At 46.3% G+C, this 13,739-nt stretch overlaps 1 protein-coding gene across 1 annotated transcript; it reads left to right on the top strand.

Annotated features, from left to right (window-relative positions):
- Nucleotides 1–247: 247 nt before the first annotated feature.
- LOC121837938 (lysozyme 2-like) lies at nt 248–13,075 on the top strand. Its single transcript, XM_042293843.1, has 4 exons — nt 248–362; nt 2,741–2,802; nt 10,877–11,000; nt 12,793–13,075. The coding sequence occupies exons 1-4, from the start codon at nt 314–316 to the stop codon at nt 13,044–13,046; spliced, it is 489 nt and encodes a 162-aa protein (XP_042149777.1). The 5' UTR covers nt 248–313; the 3' UTR covers nt 13,047–13,075.
- Nucleotides 13,076–13,739: the final 664 nt, after the last annotated feature.

Here is a 13,739-nt window from a genome sequence, read left to right as displayed (position 1 = left end):
CGGCGCCTTCGCGGTTCGTGATTGGACCGAAGACAAGACGTAATCTTTCCTTCGGTCCGTCGTCGGATGCGAACGGGTTGTGTACGCGGACGCGAACAGGTAGCAGACGTTTCAGCTGATGTTTCCGGAATCTATCGAGGAAACCTGTTCACCTTGGAAGCGGCGAGACGAGACCAGAGGGCTGACCCTCGTGGGCGCATGCGTGGAACTGGTTTCTGGGTGAAGGCCGCGCTCTTCCAGCTTTTAGCCGGCGCTTAGTCGAGAAAAGCCGGCCACACGAGAACGAGCAGACCGCATCACCCTTCGCTGAGAAATGCATCGCAGTACGACAGCCGCGTGCTTGGTCCTGTGCGCCGTCCTCGGTAAGTTATGAGTCCTGGGTTTTTGGTGCTACGTGCTTCTGTCTGGTGATTTTTTTTTTAAATTTCTTGCCATTGATTTTTTTATTGCCGACTTTTTGCTGTGACGTAGCGTGCCATCGAAGGGGTTGTGTTAAAGTAATACTTCCTTAATTTTACTTCTTTGACTTAGCTGACAAGAACACCGAAGGACGAATCACGATGCAAGAAGCCTGTACCATAACAAGCCGCACCCTAATTTTTTTAAACTCTCACTGACTATAATAGTCGCTGAAAACTGATCAGTTCAGTGGATGCTCCGCCTTTGCCGCTAGCTTTCTGCCTTTATCAGCACTTCGTCGTACGCGCGGAAGACAACGAGCGCGTGGTGGAGGCCATTCTTGGACCGAATTCTTAGCCTGACGCCGACTGTAATGCCTCCGTTACAAAGGCAACATTACGTCACTTCTAGTGGACGACATCCGCCACCGAATCTCGTTTGTTCGCTGTCACACGGGAACATTTAATTACGTTAACTGAAAGGAACATGCGCAAACGGATGAGTACGGGAGTACTTATCCGCAGTTGCTCTCGGACTAACTGAGTGTTCTTGACGGCAGAGACGCAGCGAAGGACGGCAACGTGTAATTATTTTACCAAAATGGCGCAAATTCTATGTTGGTATTTATGTGTCACAACATGTCTATTTGTTTTTCTAGCGTTCACTAATATTATACTACAACATGTGAAGTAACTATACTCTGTACCTTATAAAGATAAAAAGATAGAATACTTCTTGTTCCTGTCATTCAGTGCCTGACGTTCTGATGGCAGTCTTTATGCCGGAATGCGTAATTTTGCTTTGATCTTGATGTCAACTGGCGTCGGATTTCGCAAAGAGGGCAGATCTAATAAAAACAACTTAATAACATACACGGCAAACCCTGTCTATTATGTAATTTTAATGATATTGAATGTATTGGGGGGGGGGGGGGGCAAGCTTGAAAAAATGTCTTATATTTCAGATATGGTACGAGAATAGTTTACTATAGTGAATTAACCCAATCACCATCATGGTGTTAAATGACGTCAGAAGATTGAGTGGGGCACGGTTAAAAAGTAATGTACCATACGTAGTCAGAAGGACTTTTGCTGGAATTGCTTTGATTTTCGCGTGTGACAGGAGACGTGTTTTATTCAAACAATGATTTCTTATGCCATTCAAAAATATGTCTGAAATTGGTTTGTTGTGTTCAGTGAATTCCGACACAACCCTTCAAATATTCGGAAACTTTCGGAGAATAGAAGTTTTTATTGGTAACTTCTGGTGACATTTCTACCGTCATAGTAGACGCTTTCGTTTTGCAAATAAGCAATAAAGGAACCTGATTTGTCCATCTAACAGCGACTTAAATAATATTTTAGACCTAAACACCCCACCAGATAAATATATTTAAGTTGCGATTATCAACCATTTTAAATGTTCAAAACTTCAGATGATTACCTAAGCTTGATATTGCTGTATTTAATGTAAGTTTATAGTGTATTTTCATCACTCATCAGTTCTCCTAGAATGAGAAAGTTTCGCCGAAGACGGCTATTTCAAGTATATAAGAAAGTGAAATGTGTCGACTCATTACTAGATGAGCAGTAAAAGCATTCCACACGCAACTGCTTATATCCCTATTAGAAAACTAACACCAGACTCAGCAAAGTAACGAACTTTGAAGAACCCCTAAAAAAGTAGAAAAACTCAAACTGATAGTTCATAGAAAGAGAGTAAAGTTCTGCTTGAAAATGAGAGCCATCGTCTAAAGTTTTAAAGGGCAATTCGACCCTGTCTAATCAGAAATAGCATTTCTTGTCGTACAGTCGTACCGCCTCCCAGTCTTATTTTTACGCTTTTCTGTACGAACTCAAATCACATTTTAGATTTGTACGCCATTTATGCATATCTGTGGAAGGGTATGCGTTAAGTTTACAAACGAATTTTTTGAGACAATCCGCTCGTGAAACACAGCCACAAATATTAGTAAAGCGTGTCTGTAAAGTGGGCGGGCGCGAGGATACAAAACTGCTGTGGCCACCACTATGTTTTTCTGTCGTCATCAAATTACAATATACTACGTTTTGTTTTCGTTCCTTTCACTTTGCGAACGTAATCTTTATTTTGTAAGGGCGACTTTGTTTTTAAATTTTTGTGAGAACCTAGTTTTGATCTTGTAAGACTCCAGATCCGTGCTTGGGTTATAATATCAAATCAGTTTTGAATTTCGCGACTGTCCTGGTGTCGTGACACCCTCAGACCGAACAACGTACGCTTGGAGGTTTCAAAACCTTGCCCCTCTATTCTTGGTTCGCCTCAGTGCTGACATTTTAATGTTTTGTTTCACTACGCGCAGGCGCTGCAGTTGCCCAGACAGTTGATGACGTCACAAGGCAGTGCCTCGACTGCATCTGTCAAGTGAGTGACGTGAACTCGTTTCCTATTCAAATAAAAACGCGTTTTTTTATATATAAAATGCTGTGTTATATGTTGTGCCCCAACGATGAAGCTCACTTTGTTATTGACTGTGAATCCGCCCTTCCTGAGCGTTAAAACCTTCCCATACGCTTTGTCGCCACATGCGCCTGTTTGATTCGCGGATTCCCCGGTACCAGGAAAACCGTGTGCGTGATCGGAACCATTACGCGAAACAAAGAAATCAGATGCTGCGTGACGCTAGTGTGGATCCTAGTGTGACATTCAGGAGTTACTTTTGGATCTGCCTCGGCTTTGTGGGGATTCCGCTTGGGAAAATGATCGAGATTCGGGAATGTTCGTCTGCGGTTTCTTCCTTACATTCTTTAGACAACAACGTTTTTTGACAAAAACATTGAGTTTTTTTTTGTTTTGTTTTTTAGGTAGAATGATTTATTATTTAACCGTAAGAAGATGGCGGTCGAGTGCCTCGGTCTGCGAGCGCCTGCCTTGTTGCTTTTTGGAAGTTTGGGTGACGACATTTCTGGACGATAAGCGGGCTAGTCGACTCAACCGTCTCGCAACATCACGTGTTGAAACAGCATTTGCGAAAACGTACATAGAAATCGCATTATGGTTGCGCGTGTGGCCAGCTCAACAAAATAACGCAAAAGCTTTGGTGACCAAAGCTTTTGCTTTAGCCGGTCTCCCAATACTCGTACAGTGACTGTATAAGAGAGAGAGAGAGAGAGAAAGAGAAAAAGGGAGAGAGAAAACACATAAAACCTTTTCAGTTCAAAGTTACGCCTCTAGCCGACGGGCAGAGCTAGCTCTTCTAAAGCAACGAACCTTGTATTTGACCATCGGGCAATAAACACACAGATGAGCGAAAAATATGAACTCGAACGGTGAAACCAGAAATCTCTGCCACCGCGAAACCTTCAATGTTCACTTTTTTAAGATGTGTAATTTATATACTGTGTACTCGTAGAACTGACCGCGAACAGAGGGAAACATATATTCGAAGATTGATCATCGACGCGAACTTGGGAAGGAAACTAACGGCGTTGTTAGCGTGTCCCTTTAAGCAAGTTCAAATAAGGTTCAAAGTACACAACACGAAAACCAATCCCCCCTAGCGGTTCTCAAAGTGATCCATGATCGGTTGACGCCGTTCTAGCCCGGGGCATATTTGAATCTTGCGACAATATTGATTGTAGAGTGTGTGTGCTCAGATTGAAATGATAACCTGTCTGGGAGGTTGATTAAAACAAATAGGAAAGAAAAGAAGTCTGCAACGATGGCGTTTTTGGAAAACTGGATTGAGTATAGGGTTGCTATACCAGAAAACAAAACGGTCTATAGGTTTTATAAAACGTTTTGTATGTATTTTTTTAACCTATCTATGTTTCTTTTTGTACTTGTGGATCTTCTTTGAAAGCAGGTAAAGCAAAATAACAAGAGAAAAAAGGTATATATTTACACCTTTCGTTCCCAAACTAGCTGCTCATTTTCCGAACTGTGGGTTCCTATATTAACGAGGGAAAATTGTATGGGGACGGATCGGTCCCCGAGTTTGTTTTCCCCTCATATTGCGTGGTGTTTAAATTAACGGAGTTTATATAAAGGAGACATGACTGTATTATACACGTTTCCAGGGTTTATCACTCGGGCGAAAATGGCAAATCACTGGGCTGTAGACGCATGCGCAGCGTCGATATTTCACAGAAGAGAGCTGCTGCGCAGGCGCAGAACGCGTTTCACAGCCCAGTTAGCAAAGATGCTGGCACGCAAAAATTAAAAATTGGAGCGGTTTTAAATTTTATTGAAAACACTCAATTATATTGAGTCCGATTTCAAGCATCACAAATATCACAAAGGGTAGGCTATTTCGTGCCAGTATTACATAAAAAAAAAGACGCCTTTAAACGTGAGTAGAGAGGGGAGTAAAAGGAGAAGCTAAAAGTATTGCGTCACAAACGGACCCTCGCGTATGCTCCTCGGCTCGCAGAGTCAGCGTCGTGCGTCGTCGATACTTGCTGCGCTACTGCGTGTGCGTGTACCTGAGCTAGTTGGTGATTCATGCTTCTGAAACATGCCGTCTGAACGCAGGAGCATATACGAAGAGCGAGAGAAAAAGGACCGACACACTGCTGGACTAGCAACCATTTACTGAAGGTAAACCTTTTATTCTTCCACGCCCATTAGTTTCATGCCCCGGAACTAATGGGTGTGGAAGACCGAAGAGGTTTGTCTTCAGTAAACGGTTGCTAGTCTAGCAGTGTGTTTGTTTCAAGAATCTTTGTACAGAAGAGGCAGGCAGTTTAGCGAGTCCGAGGAGCTTACGCGTAGCGGAGACGGAACGAGGCAAGAATTGCTTCGTTCCGTCTCCACTGCTTGTTGATCGTTCTGCGACCGGCTGCATTTTTAGAGCGCCGCTCTAGCGCCCGTTTCCGGCTTGAGCGGTGTCGCCGTCGCCGTCGGCGTAACCGCGCGGTGCATTATGGGTAAATTTCCCCGCAAAATTTAGTGGAAAAATTCCCCTGTTAAATTTAGCGGAAAAATTCCCCCGCTATATTTATCAAAAAAAATTTTCCCGCTTAATTTAGCGGAAAAATTCTTCCGCTAAATTTAGCGAAAAAATTCCCCCACTAAATTTAGCGGAACAATTTTCCCGACAAATTTAGCTAAAAAAATTCCCCGCCAAATTTAGCGGAAAAATTTCCCCGCTATATTTAGCGGAACATTTTCCCCGCAAATTTTAGCGGGAAAATTTCCCCGCTAAATTTAGCGGAAAATTTTCCCCTAAATGGGAGACGAGCCGGAGAGGAGGAGGGGCATAGCCCCCTCTCCGTACCTTCCCCTCGTCCTCCTCCAGAGCTGCGCTCTAATTCGGCGTTACAGGGGATTGTAAACGTCTTTCATTTTTTTTCCACGTGTAGTGTCGTTTTGAGGGCAAATTATGGCGATATTTAGAGTATCTAAGAAAAACTACGCGGAAAAGAAGCGGTGACTAAATTTTTTTTTTTAAAGCCGTTTCAGCTTTCCTTGGACACGGTCTCTAATGTGCTTATAAAGTATAAAGCAATGGGATTTTCTATAGCTGCGTGCGGGTGCGACAATGCCCCCTTCGCTAAAGCACCTCGATTGCATTAGCCTTGCAAGTAGCGTCAAGTTCACCAGTGCACGAGGACCGTGTCTCGAGCGGCTCTTAGAAGCAAATGGCGGAGCAGCTCTGAGGGGGGAAGGGGGGATGTGTTGTATAAAACGGGGAAAATGGTTTACTGCCTATGCAGATTGTTATCCTCCAGGTAGGGGGAAGATTCGCATAGGCAGCGGGGAAGGGGGAAAGAAATGTGTGAGAGGGGTGTGTTAAAAATAGATCGCCGTAAATATGTGGAAGGATGCCATCAATCAAGGTATCTGAGGGGAAAGTTGGAGAGAAAATGTAGAGCGTTGGCAGATCATAGCTCATGAGAACTTGTCATTAAGTCACAAGTCGCGAAACAGCGACGCGCGAAATCTAGATGGTAGCTGTGTTTTTTTCAGATTCATGACTCACACAGGTCTGTCTCGTCGCCGCGGAGCGGCGGCGCGATTAAGTTCACCCTGAAATGAGCGGCCCTTGGAAGCGAATGGCGGCGGAACACCCACTCGCGGCACGTGTCTATAGCGTGTTTCCGCAACAATGGTTGGCGGTAGTTGTAAGCGTGAATTTTATCGAGGGACTTTACCCCACGCTTTCCACGCGGCGGAAGCGCGACGACGTCAGCCAGTGGCGTACCAACTTGTTTTTGATTGGGGGGGGGGGGGGGGGGGGGGGGGAGCGGTGCCCTTCATATCCCTTGGGCGCCGCCGGCCAATGTTTGCCCTGCCCAGTGGCGGTAGTTTAAGGGGGGGGGGGGGCAAAACACATGCCTTGCCCCCTCCACTTTGAGAACTGGGGGGTGCAAGTGCCCCATTTGCCCCCTCCCGTCCCAGTATCACTCTAAACCACTGTTTGGACCACCCTCATTGGCACTGTGTGCCAATGTACACATACGAAGGAACTACAGTGCGCTGATTGAAATACTTTTGGCTTACGGCAAGTGAACGATTATTTATGGAAAATAGTTTTACAGCGGAGCTGTTAAGGGCTAGTTTTCCTAGTTTTGTTTCCGTGGATAAATAAACTTCGACACAACCCTCTGGACAGATATTACCGTTTATGAGCAACAAGGGCAACCGGCAGCCAGACAACCGACAAGCCGGTTGTCTGGCTGCCGCTGTCGCTCATAGATGGCGGCACATAGTAGAGCTCCGCTGCCTTTCCTTTCCACCAGAGTGGAAAGGATAAAAGTTTTTTGAGAAGACGAAGAGGAAGAAGTGTTCCGCGAAGGTCCCTGCAGGCAGATGGACATAACTATAATCGGTGACAAGTTATGAGTTCAGGGGAAATTCCTCTCTCTCTCTCGGGAAACTGCTCCCGTCCGATGAGGATACGAGCGAACTTTGACGTAGGGAACTAAAGTGGTCGTGCAAAGATAATACATATGACCGGACTTAATTTTATAAAATAATGAAACCTCAAAGGTCTTAAATCTCGAATATTGCGGCGAAATATTGCGTCAACAGTTTACAAACCGTGCTTGAAAATTGTCTTTCTTGGGGTGCCTGTAGGTTCATGGAACGACCATCCGACAAAGGGTGCCAGTTTGAGGAACAAATCGTCACAAAAATACCTGCGTAAGGTTGAGGATCTACTGTACTTAATTTTGTGTTCCAATAATAAAAAGGAAGTTATGAAAAAAGTGAGCAATTTACAGGCGTTCTAAAACTAATTCGGCGGTATTATATCGCGTGATTGCTGGCAAGTTTCGTTTTTAAACACATCCGAGATTTCCGTCGTCCAGCAACCATAACAACGTCCGATCCTGTCGTCTGCTGGTCACTGGGCATTTTCTCTGCGCGGAAGGTTTAGGAGGCGGTGTGCTCGGCGTCGTTGGCGTCTGCTGTGTATGCGTTCCAGCACTCGCCATGCCGACCGTGTGCGTTGTGAGAATGTGCAGTACAAGGTAGTACGATAGAGCGAACGACATTCGGTCTCATAAGCTGCTGGATGACCCACAGAGAAGAGCGGCCTGGCTTCGAGCCATTGACCGCGATGGGTCGGACGACAGTGGCACGAGTCAGGGTTACGTGTGTTCCGATCACCTTTTAACGGGGAACTACGACACGAACATCAAAGTGCGGCAAAGTTTTGGCCTGGACACGGAACGAGCACGTCCCGTTGTAACTTGCTGCAGAGAGCTCGTCCCGTCTTCGTTGTCGGTGTCACCGTGTCGCCGTCGGATGGTGACCGGTCTCGAACTCGTCGAAGTGGTTGTCCGCATAAGGCACAAGGCTAAAACGTCGGCTGAGCTCGATTAAGTGACTCTGAAGCTTGGGGAGGTCCGACCGATCGGACATCTTGCAACTAATGAAAGCATCTGGTCGCCTTTGTTTTGTAGCGTGACGTCAAAAATCAAAACTTTCTGATTTGCCGTCTTGATGTGACGTAGTCGTAGAACTAAAAGGGAAGCTCTCCGGGAAACCGAAAGTGTTATTTTACGCTAATAATTGGATCCGGACTATAAACCGAATGCACGTGGGTTACATAATAGAGGACCGGTAATCTAAATAAGCATACGCAAAATTTTCGAAAAAACATTTTATGACGCCTTTAAAGTCTCCCGTAAGATGCAGGGGTCTCTGGTAAAGAGTGGAGGGGGAGGGGGGGTTCATATTAGATACAGAACTGGCTTGATTAATAGTGTATTCACACGACGGAGATTTCTACCACAGAGAGGAGTAAACGTCATCGTGCTTTAAGGTCACAAGCACCACATCTCGGAATGCCTGCTATTGGGCAGGAGATCGAACTATAGGGGGAGCTTTATCGAGCTTGTTGTCCCCAGAGCCCGGTTTTTACCAACATAACAAAACAAAGAAATTTAAGCTCGCCTAGCACGAGCTGGGCACGAGCGCGTCGCTTTGACCAGTGCTTTGGACCCACGAGGAGCGGCCTTCGAATCGTCATATTCGATGTCTGATGTAAAACAAACAAGACATTGAACATTTGTTTTCTTGTCCCCACAGCTGAAGCGTACCGCCGGAGGCGTGACTGTATGATCACGCTGCTTATACAAAAGACAGTCTGCATACAGGTTCGAGAGCCAGTTTCCGCGAGATCCGTGGTTCGAATGCCGCATGACAATAAGTTATGGAAAAACTTTGCACGTGGCATTGAAACCACGGACATTGCGGTGACTCCTGTTTGCAGATGTGTCTTTTGTATGATGCATGCGCAGTCTGCGTCTGGCTTCACCCCACATGTTTCTCAGGAAACAAAACCGACCAAACAACGCGGATTCCGATCATTTTTCTCGTTAAGAATTGATAATGTCCCTGAAATGTCCGCCATTTTGTTCCACACGAAATCGACATGGCCACTCAAAACATAGTTTTTTTTTTCTGTCTAGAGATGGTTACTCAACAAAACTTGAATAGGGAAGACACTAACATTTCTGATTACAAGATAGAGTACTTATGATTGTGTTTCGATCACCGCCAGAGCTGTGGCGGGGGGTCCCAAACCACCCTTAAAAAACGGCGAGGGCTCCGAGACCCCTTGAGACACCCCTGACCCTAAGCACAAAAAAACAAACAAAAAACACTCCGTCTAAACAAGAAAAAGATTGGACGGAAGCGGAATGTTGCACGACTTACGTCGGAGTTGTGTTGCCTCAGGATTTCTGAAGTGTGTCGTTTGGAGAAGCGTCTAGCAGAGTGAACGCTGGAGAGGAGGCGACCTCCTCTCCGGCGTTCGCTCTGCCATAGTAGAGAGAGGTGGGAAGGGCCTCCCCTGTGTTCTTCAAGGACGGTCCAAACAGAACACTTCACGAACGCGTGAGCCGACGCTTCTTCGCTATATGAAGTGCTTTTTTGCTTCGCTATATGAACCGCTTTTTTTTTCTTCTTTTTGTTCTGGGGGAACGCCTTTTTTTTTTTGCCATAGTCCGATTGCGCCTTTCACGAAGGCCTAGAGTACGCTCATCACGTGAGTGCGGATAGCCACTCACGTTCTCTGTACGCTGTCAGTCACTCTCTTAAGGCCTCCGCTGCTGCCCAAGTCTAATCCCGAAAACGGGAAAGGGAAGGATACCAGGCCTCGGCAGAACAGGCGAGCAGGCACCGACGTCGCGGAAAGGCAGAGAAGCGGAGGAGGAAAACCGTGATATTTGTGAGGTGGATGTCCGAACAGAAGACGGACGGCCGGACTTGAACTTCAACTTCATTTTTCGGAGAAGTGTCGCTTCACGCGTTCTGAAGTATCCTGTTTGGACACTTCTTTAACCTGTCACCGACTGTAGTACGGAAGTTCCTCAAATTCGAACCCGGAACAAAGACGCCAAGACGATGAGGTTGTGGTTGCCTCCTTAGAAGGAGTTAAAACACTGTATTTTACTTTATTCATTTATTACATACTGCGGACCTTAGAACAGTACAAGCAGGAAAAGCATTAAACACATAAAAAAAAGACGGGGATTCAGCACCACGAACAATTTAGCAATGAATAGTATACGAAAAAATGAAAGCTGACAAGATCTCGAAGAAATACAAACACGTACCATTACTATAATTCTAAATAGATTACAGGGCTGGAACACGCACAGAAAAGGAAACTAGCACTTGTAGAGTACATTTTCAAGTGATGATGCAAAAATCACTTGTTGATATATCACAGGGGAAGGAATTCTACTCGTTGCTTGTGGGGGAAAATTTCAACAGATTAGCACGAGCGAAGTATGTGTTAAAGAATGCTGATGATGGCGTGTAGTACGTTTTGTAAAATGTAGCGGGGGGGGGGGGGGGGGGGGAATGGTTGAGGTCGCAGCGACAACGCGCCTTTTTACTGTAGCCCGGCCTTGGATTTGCTTACCGCGATCATCCTAATATTCAGCACGTTTCGGCGTGTAGAGCTAAGGTTCGTGTAACCTTGTTTTTTCTTTTCTTGCGAGAACGAATGAGCATTTGTGTCTACTTCACTATTTTTCAGGCGAGCACCAAGTGCAACACCAAGCTGGCGTGCACGAACGCGGGCCCTAACTCCTACTACTGCGGACCTTACCAGATCTCGTACGCTTACTGGGTCGACGCCGGCAAGCCGGGAGATTACCCACGTAAGTTGGAAGAGAGGCCGTAGTTACTATTGGTGACTCCAGCGAAACCGACGCCGCGCAGCGGCAACGACGAGAAGCTCAGGAGAGGAGGCCGTTTCGATTCTGTCGTCTGCTATCGCGGCTTGGTTCTCGTAGGCAGCATAGAAACGAACACCATTTCCAGTTATCATTTCTATGCTTTCGTCGTGTCGTTCCTACGCACTAAATATAAGAATGTTTCACTTGACGAAAAATTTCTTTGCTTTCATATGTAACACCGATTTTATCCTGCAGTGCAAGAAATTGATGGTGGTCCGCGTGCTGAACGACGAAAAGGACCTCCTTTCGTCCGCCATTTTGCCTGGCCAGAGCTTCCCCTGTAGTTCGCTAGAGTTGCGAATAGTCTATTGCAGGTTAAGAATAGCAGGACAAGCCCCCTCCTCACTCGTCATGATTGACGGCTTTTTCCTCCCCACTCAACTCTTTTCCAACGTTCGTTCTGCTAAAGTGTAAAGGCCCGTTCGCACACTTGCGACTTCTTAAGACCGAGTGCCTTGGAACCTCTTAGAATCTTTTATGACGAAAGGACACACTGGCACCATCTACCGGGTAGCAGTGGAAGCTTGGCGGTCCTGTATTTTTTTTTTTTTTATTTCTCTCGCACATTGTCCTTTCTTTCTTGGCTCGAAAAACGTTTATCAACGTTATAAACGACACTCCGAGCGACAACCTTTTAGGCGCTTCTGGAGAAACAAAGTGATTGATTACAAAACAATTACTGCCGATTACAAAGGGGGGGGGGGGGGGATCGGGAACGTGTGGAGCGAGAACTTGAGCTGCAGATACACACATAATGTACAGTCTCTATACCATTATGAAAGACCCATTGGACGAGGCAGTTTCAATCAGCTGTGCTGAATTCGCAATGGCTAGGCTAACATCAATTGAAGTTAGGTTAGGTTAGGCTCTATTTCCCTCTCTAGAAGTAGTGCTTCCGGCCAAGTAATGCTCAGAGACACAGCATAAACTGCCTAGGTGAACGGGTTTTTGGTATTGTGGGAGACTGTACAAGCGTACCTTGTTTCTCAGTGTACAGAGTACAAGTAGCATGAATCGCACTATTTGTCCTGCCGAAGGTGAGGGGGCGGGGGTGGGGGGATCGGGGGCATCTGGAGCGAAAGCTCGTGCTTCAGAACCCAGATGTCCTGAACTGAATCCTCACCCCTGTCCATGTTGGTCTGAATGAGCATCGTACCTGCCAGCGGTCCTGTATCACTACTGCGTGTGGCGCTTTAAAGAGTCTGGGCTAGCCACGATACTGCACTGGCCAAATAGTTCCTTTACATCGGAGACACTCAAGCGAACTCATAGAAGGTCATCCACGAGGACGGGCCTGGGCCTTAAAAAATCCCTATAGTATGTCATTGACGGTTTAAGAAACGCAAGCCGTGCCCTGTTATGATCACGATTCTTGCTTGGTCACTACCAGACAACCATCCGGTCTCACTAAATTTCCGCCATCTAAACGAACACACAGGATAATTCATCACATATTCTTCCACCTGCCCTACGCAGTTGGCTGTCTAAAATAGAAGCCCGCCAACCTTTTAGACGCTCTTATACACATACGCCGTTCTTGGACGTGGGCATTTCGATTGTTCCCCGTCAGCGGCGAGCGCTCGCTTCGTACCTCTAAAGACAGGCTAACCTTAGGTCGTTTGCCAATGCGCAGAAGTTGTCGAGATCTCTGACGCGTCCATGACACTGTCCGTGACCCCCAGGCGACGTGCGCTTTCTCTCTCCACGATCGCAGACTTCGAGGGCTGCCTGAAGGACAAGCGCTGCTCGGAGGCCACCGTGGTTAACTACATGAACAAGTGGGGCACGGACTGCGACGGCGACGGCGTGGTCACGTGCTACGACTACGCGAGGATGCACAAGGCCGGCCGCACGGGCTGTCCGGCGACCTGGGTGGACAGCACAGAGTACTGGGACCTGTTCGAGCAGTGTATGGGCGGAAACCAGGCCGGGGGACTAGATGCCAGACGAGTCAAGCCAAAGACATAAGACGACGATTAAAAACGTGCCAGAAAACAGTCTTGAGGATGCTTTTATCAAGATTAGTCTTCAAGGGCGGCTGAAACCGGTGCGGTTGGATCGCCTTTTTTATGCTAGGTGCGCAGTCTGCAGTGTTGTGTAAGGAACTTTAAAGGCACACTTCCTCGAACACTCGCAGTGCGCGCGTGCATCCTACTTGGAAGGTAGACGTTAAAGGGTCATGTGTAGAATTTTGCCTGCCCAAATAATAGGGCTCACTTTCACCAGCTTAGCGCCTTGGGAGGTTTCACTAGATTTCAGTGCTGTCTACTAAATCGATGTATTTTCAGAAAATATGTGTCATATTTTTTTCTTTTCTTCTGTAATGTAGTTAGCCAGTTTTCATTTGTTTTCTCCAGCAGGTAATGTAGAAGTAACCGCAATATGCAAAACGCTGTAGTTACTACCGAGTACTTATATTTACGACCCTGTCCAAAGGGCCGTCAACTGAGGACGACGATCCTAATGCTATGGAACTGCCCGCTTGGTTTGCTTTGGAATATTATCTTATAAAGCCAGGATATATGTAAACTTTACGCTCCATTTTTGTTACTGCCTAAGTTCAATAGTCAGTCAATATTCACATTATACTGTGAATGCCACGTCCCAGACGAAAATAAATAGGCGGAATCGAAATGTGAGATCTAACCCTATAAGATAGGC

Source organism: Ixodes scapularis, unplaced genomic scaffold (genome assembly GCF_016920785.2).
Source record: "Ixodes scapularis isolate PalLabHiFi unplaced genomic scaffold, ASM1692078v2 PGA_scaffold5__190_contigs__length_132052651, whole genome shotgun sequence".
NCBI classification, from domain to species: Eukaryota; Metazoa; Arthropoda; class Arachnida; order Ixodida; family Ixodidae; genus Ixodes; species Ixodes scapularis.
The sequence above is the reverse complement of the archived record's forward strand: the minus strand, read 5'-3'. Positions and strand labels throughout refer to the sequence as shown.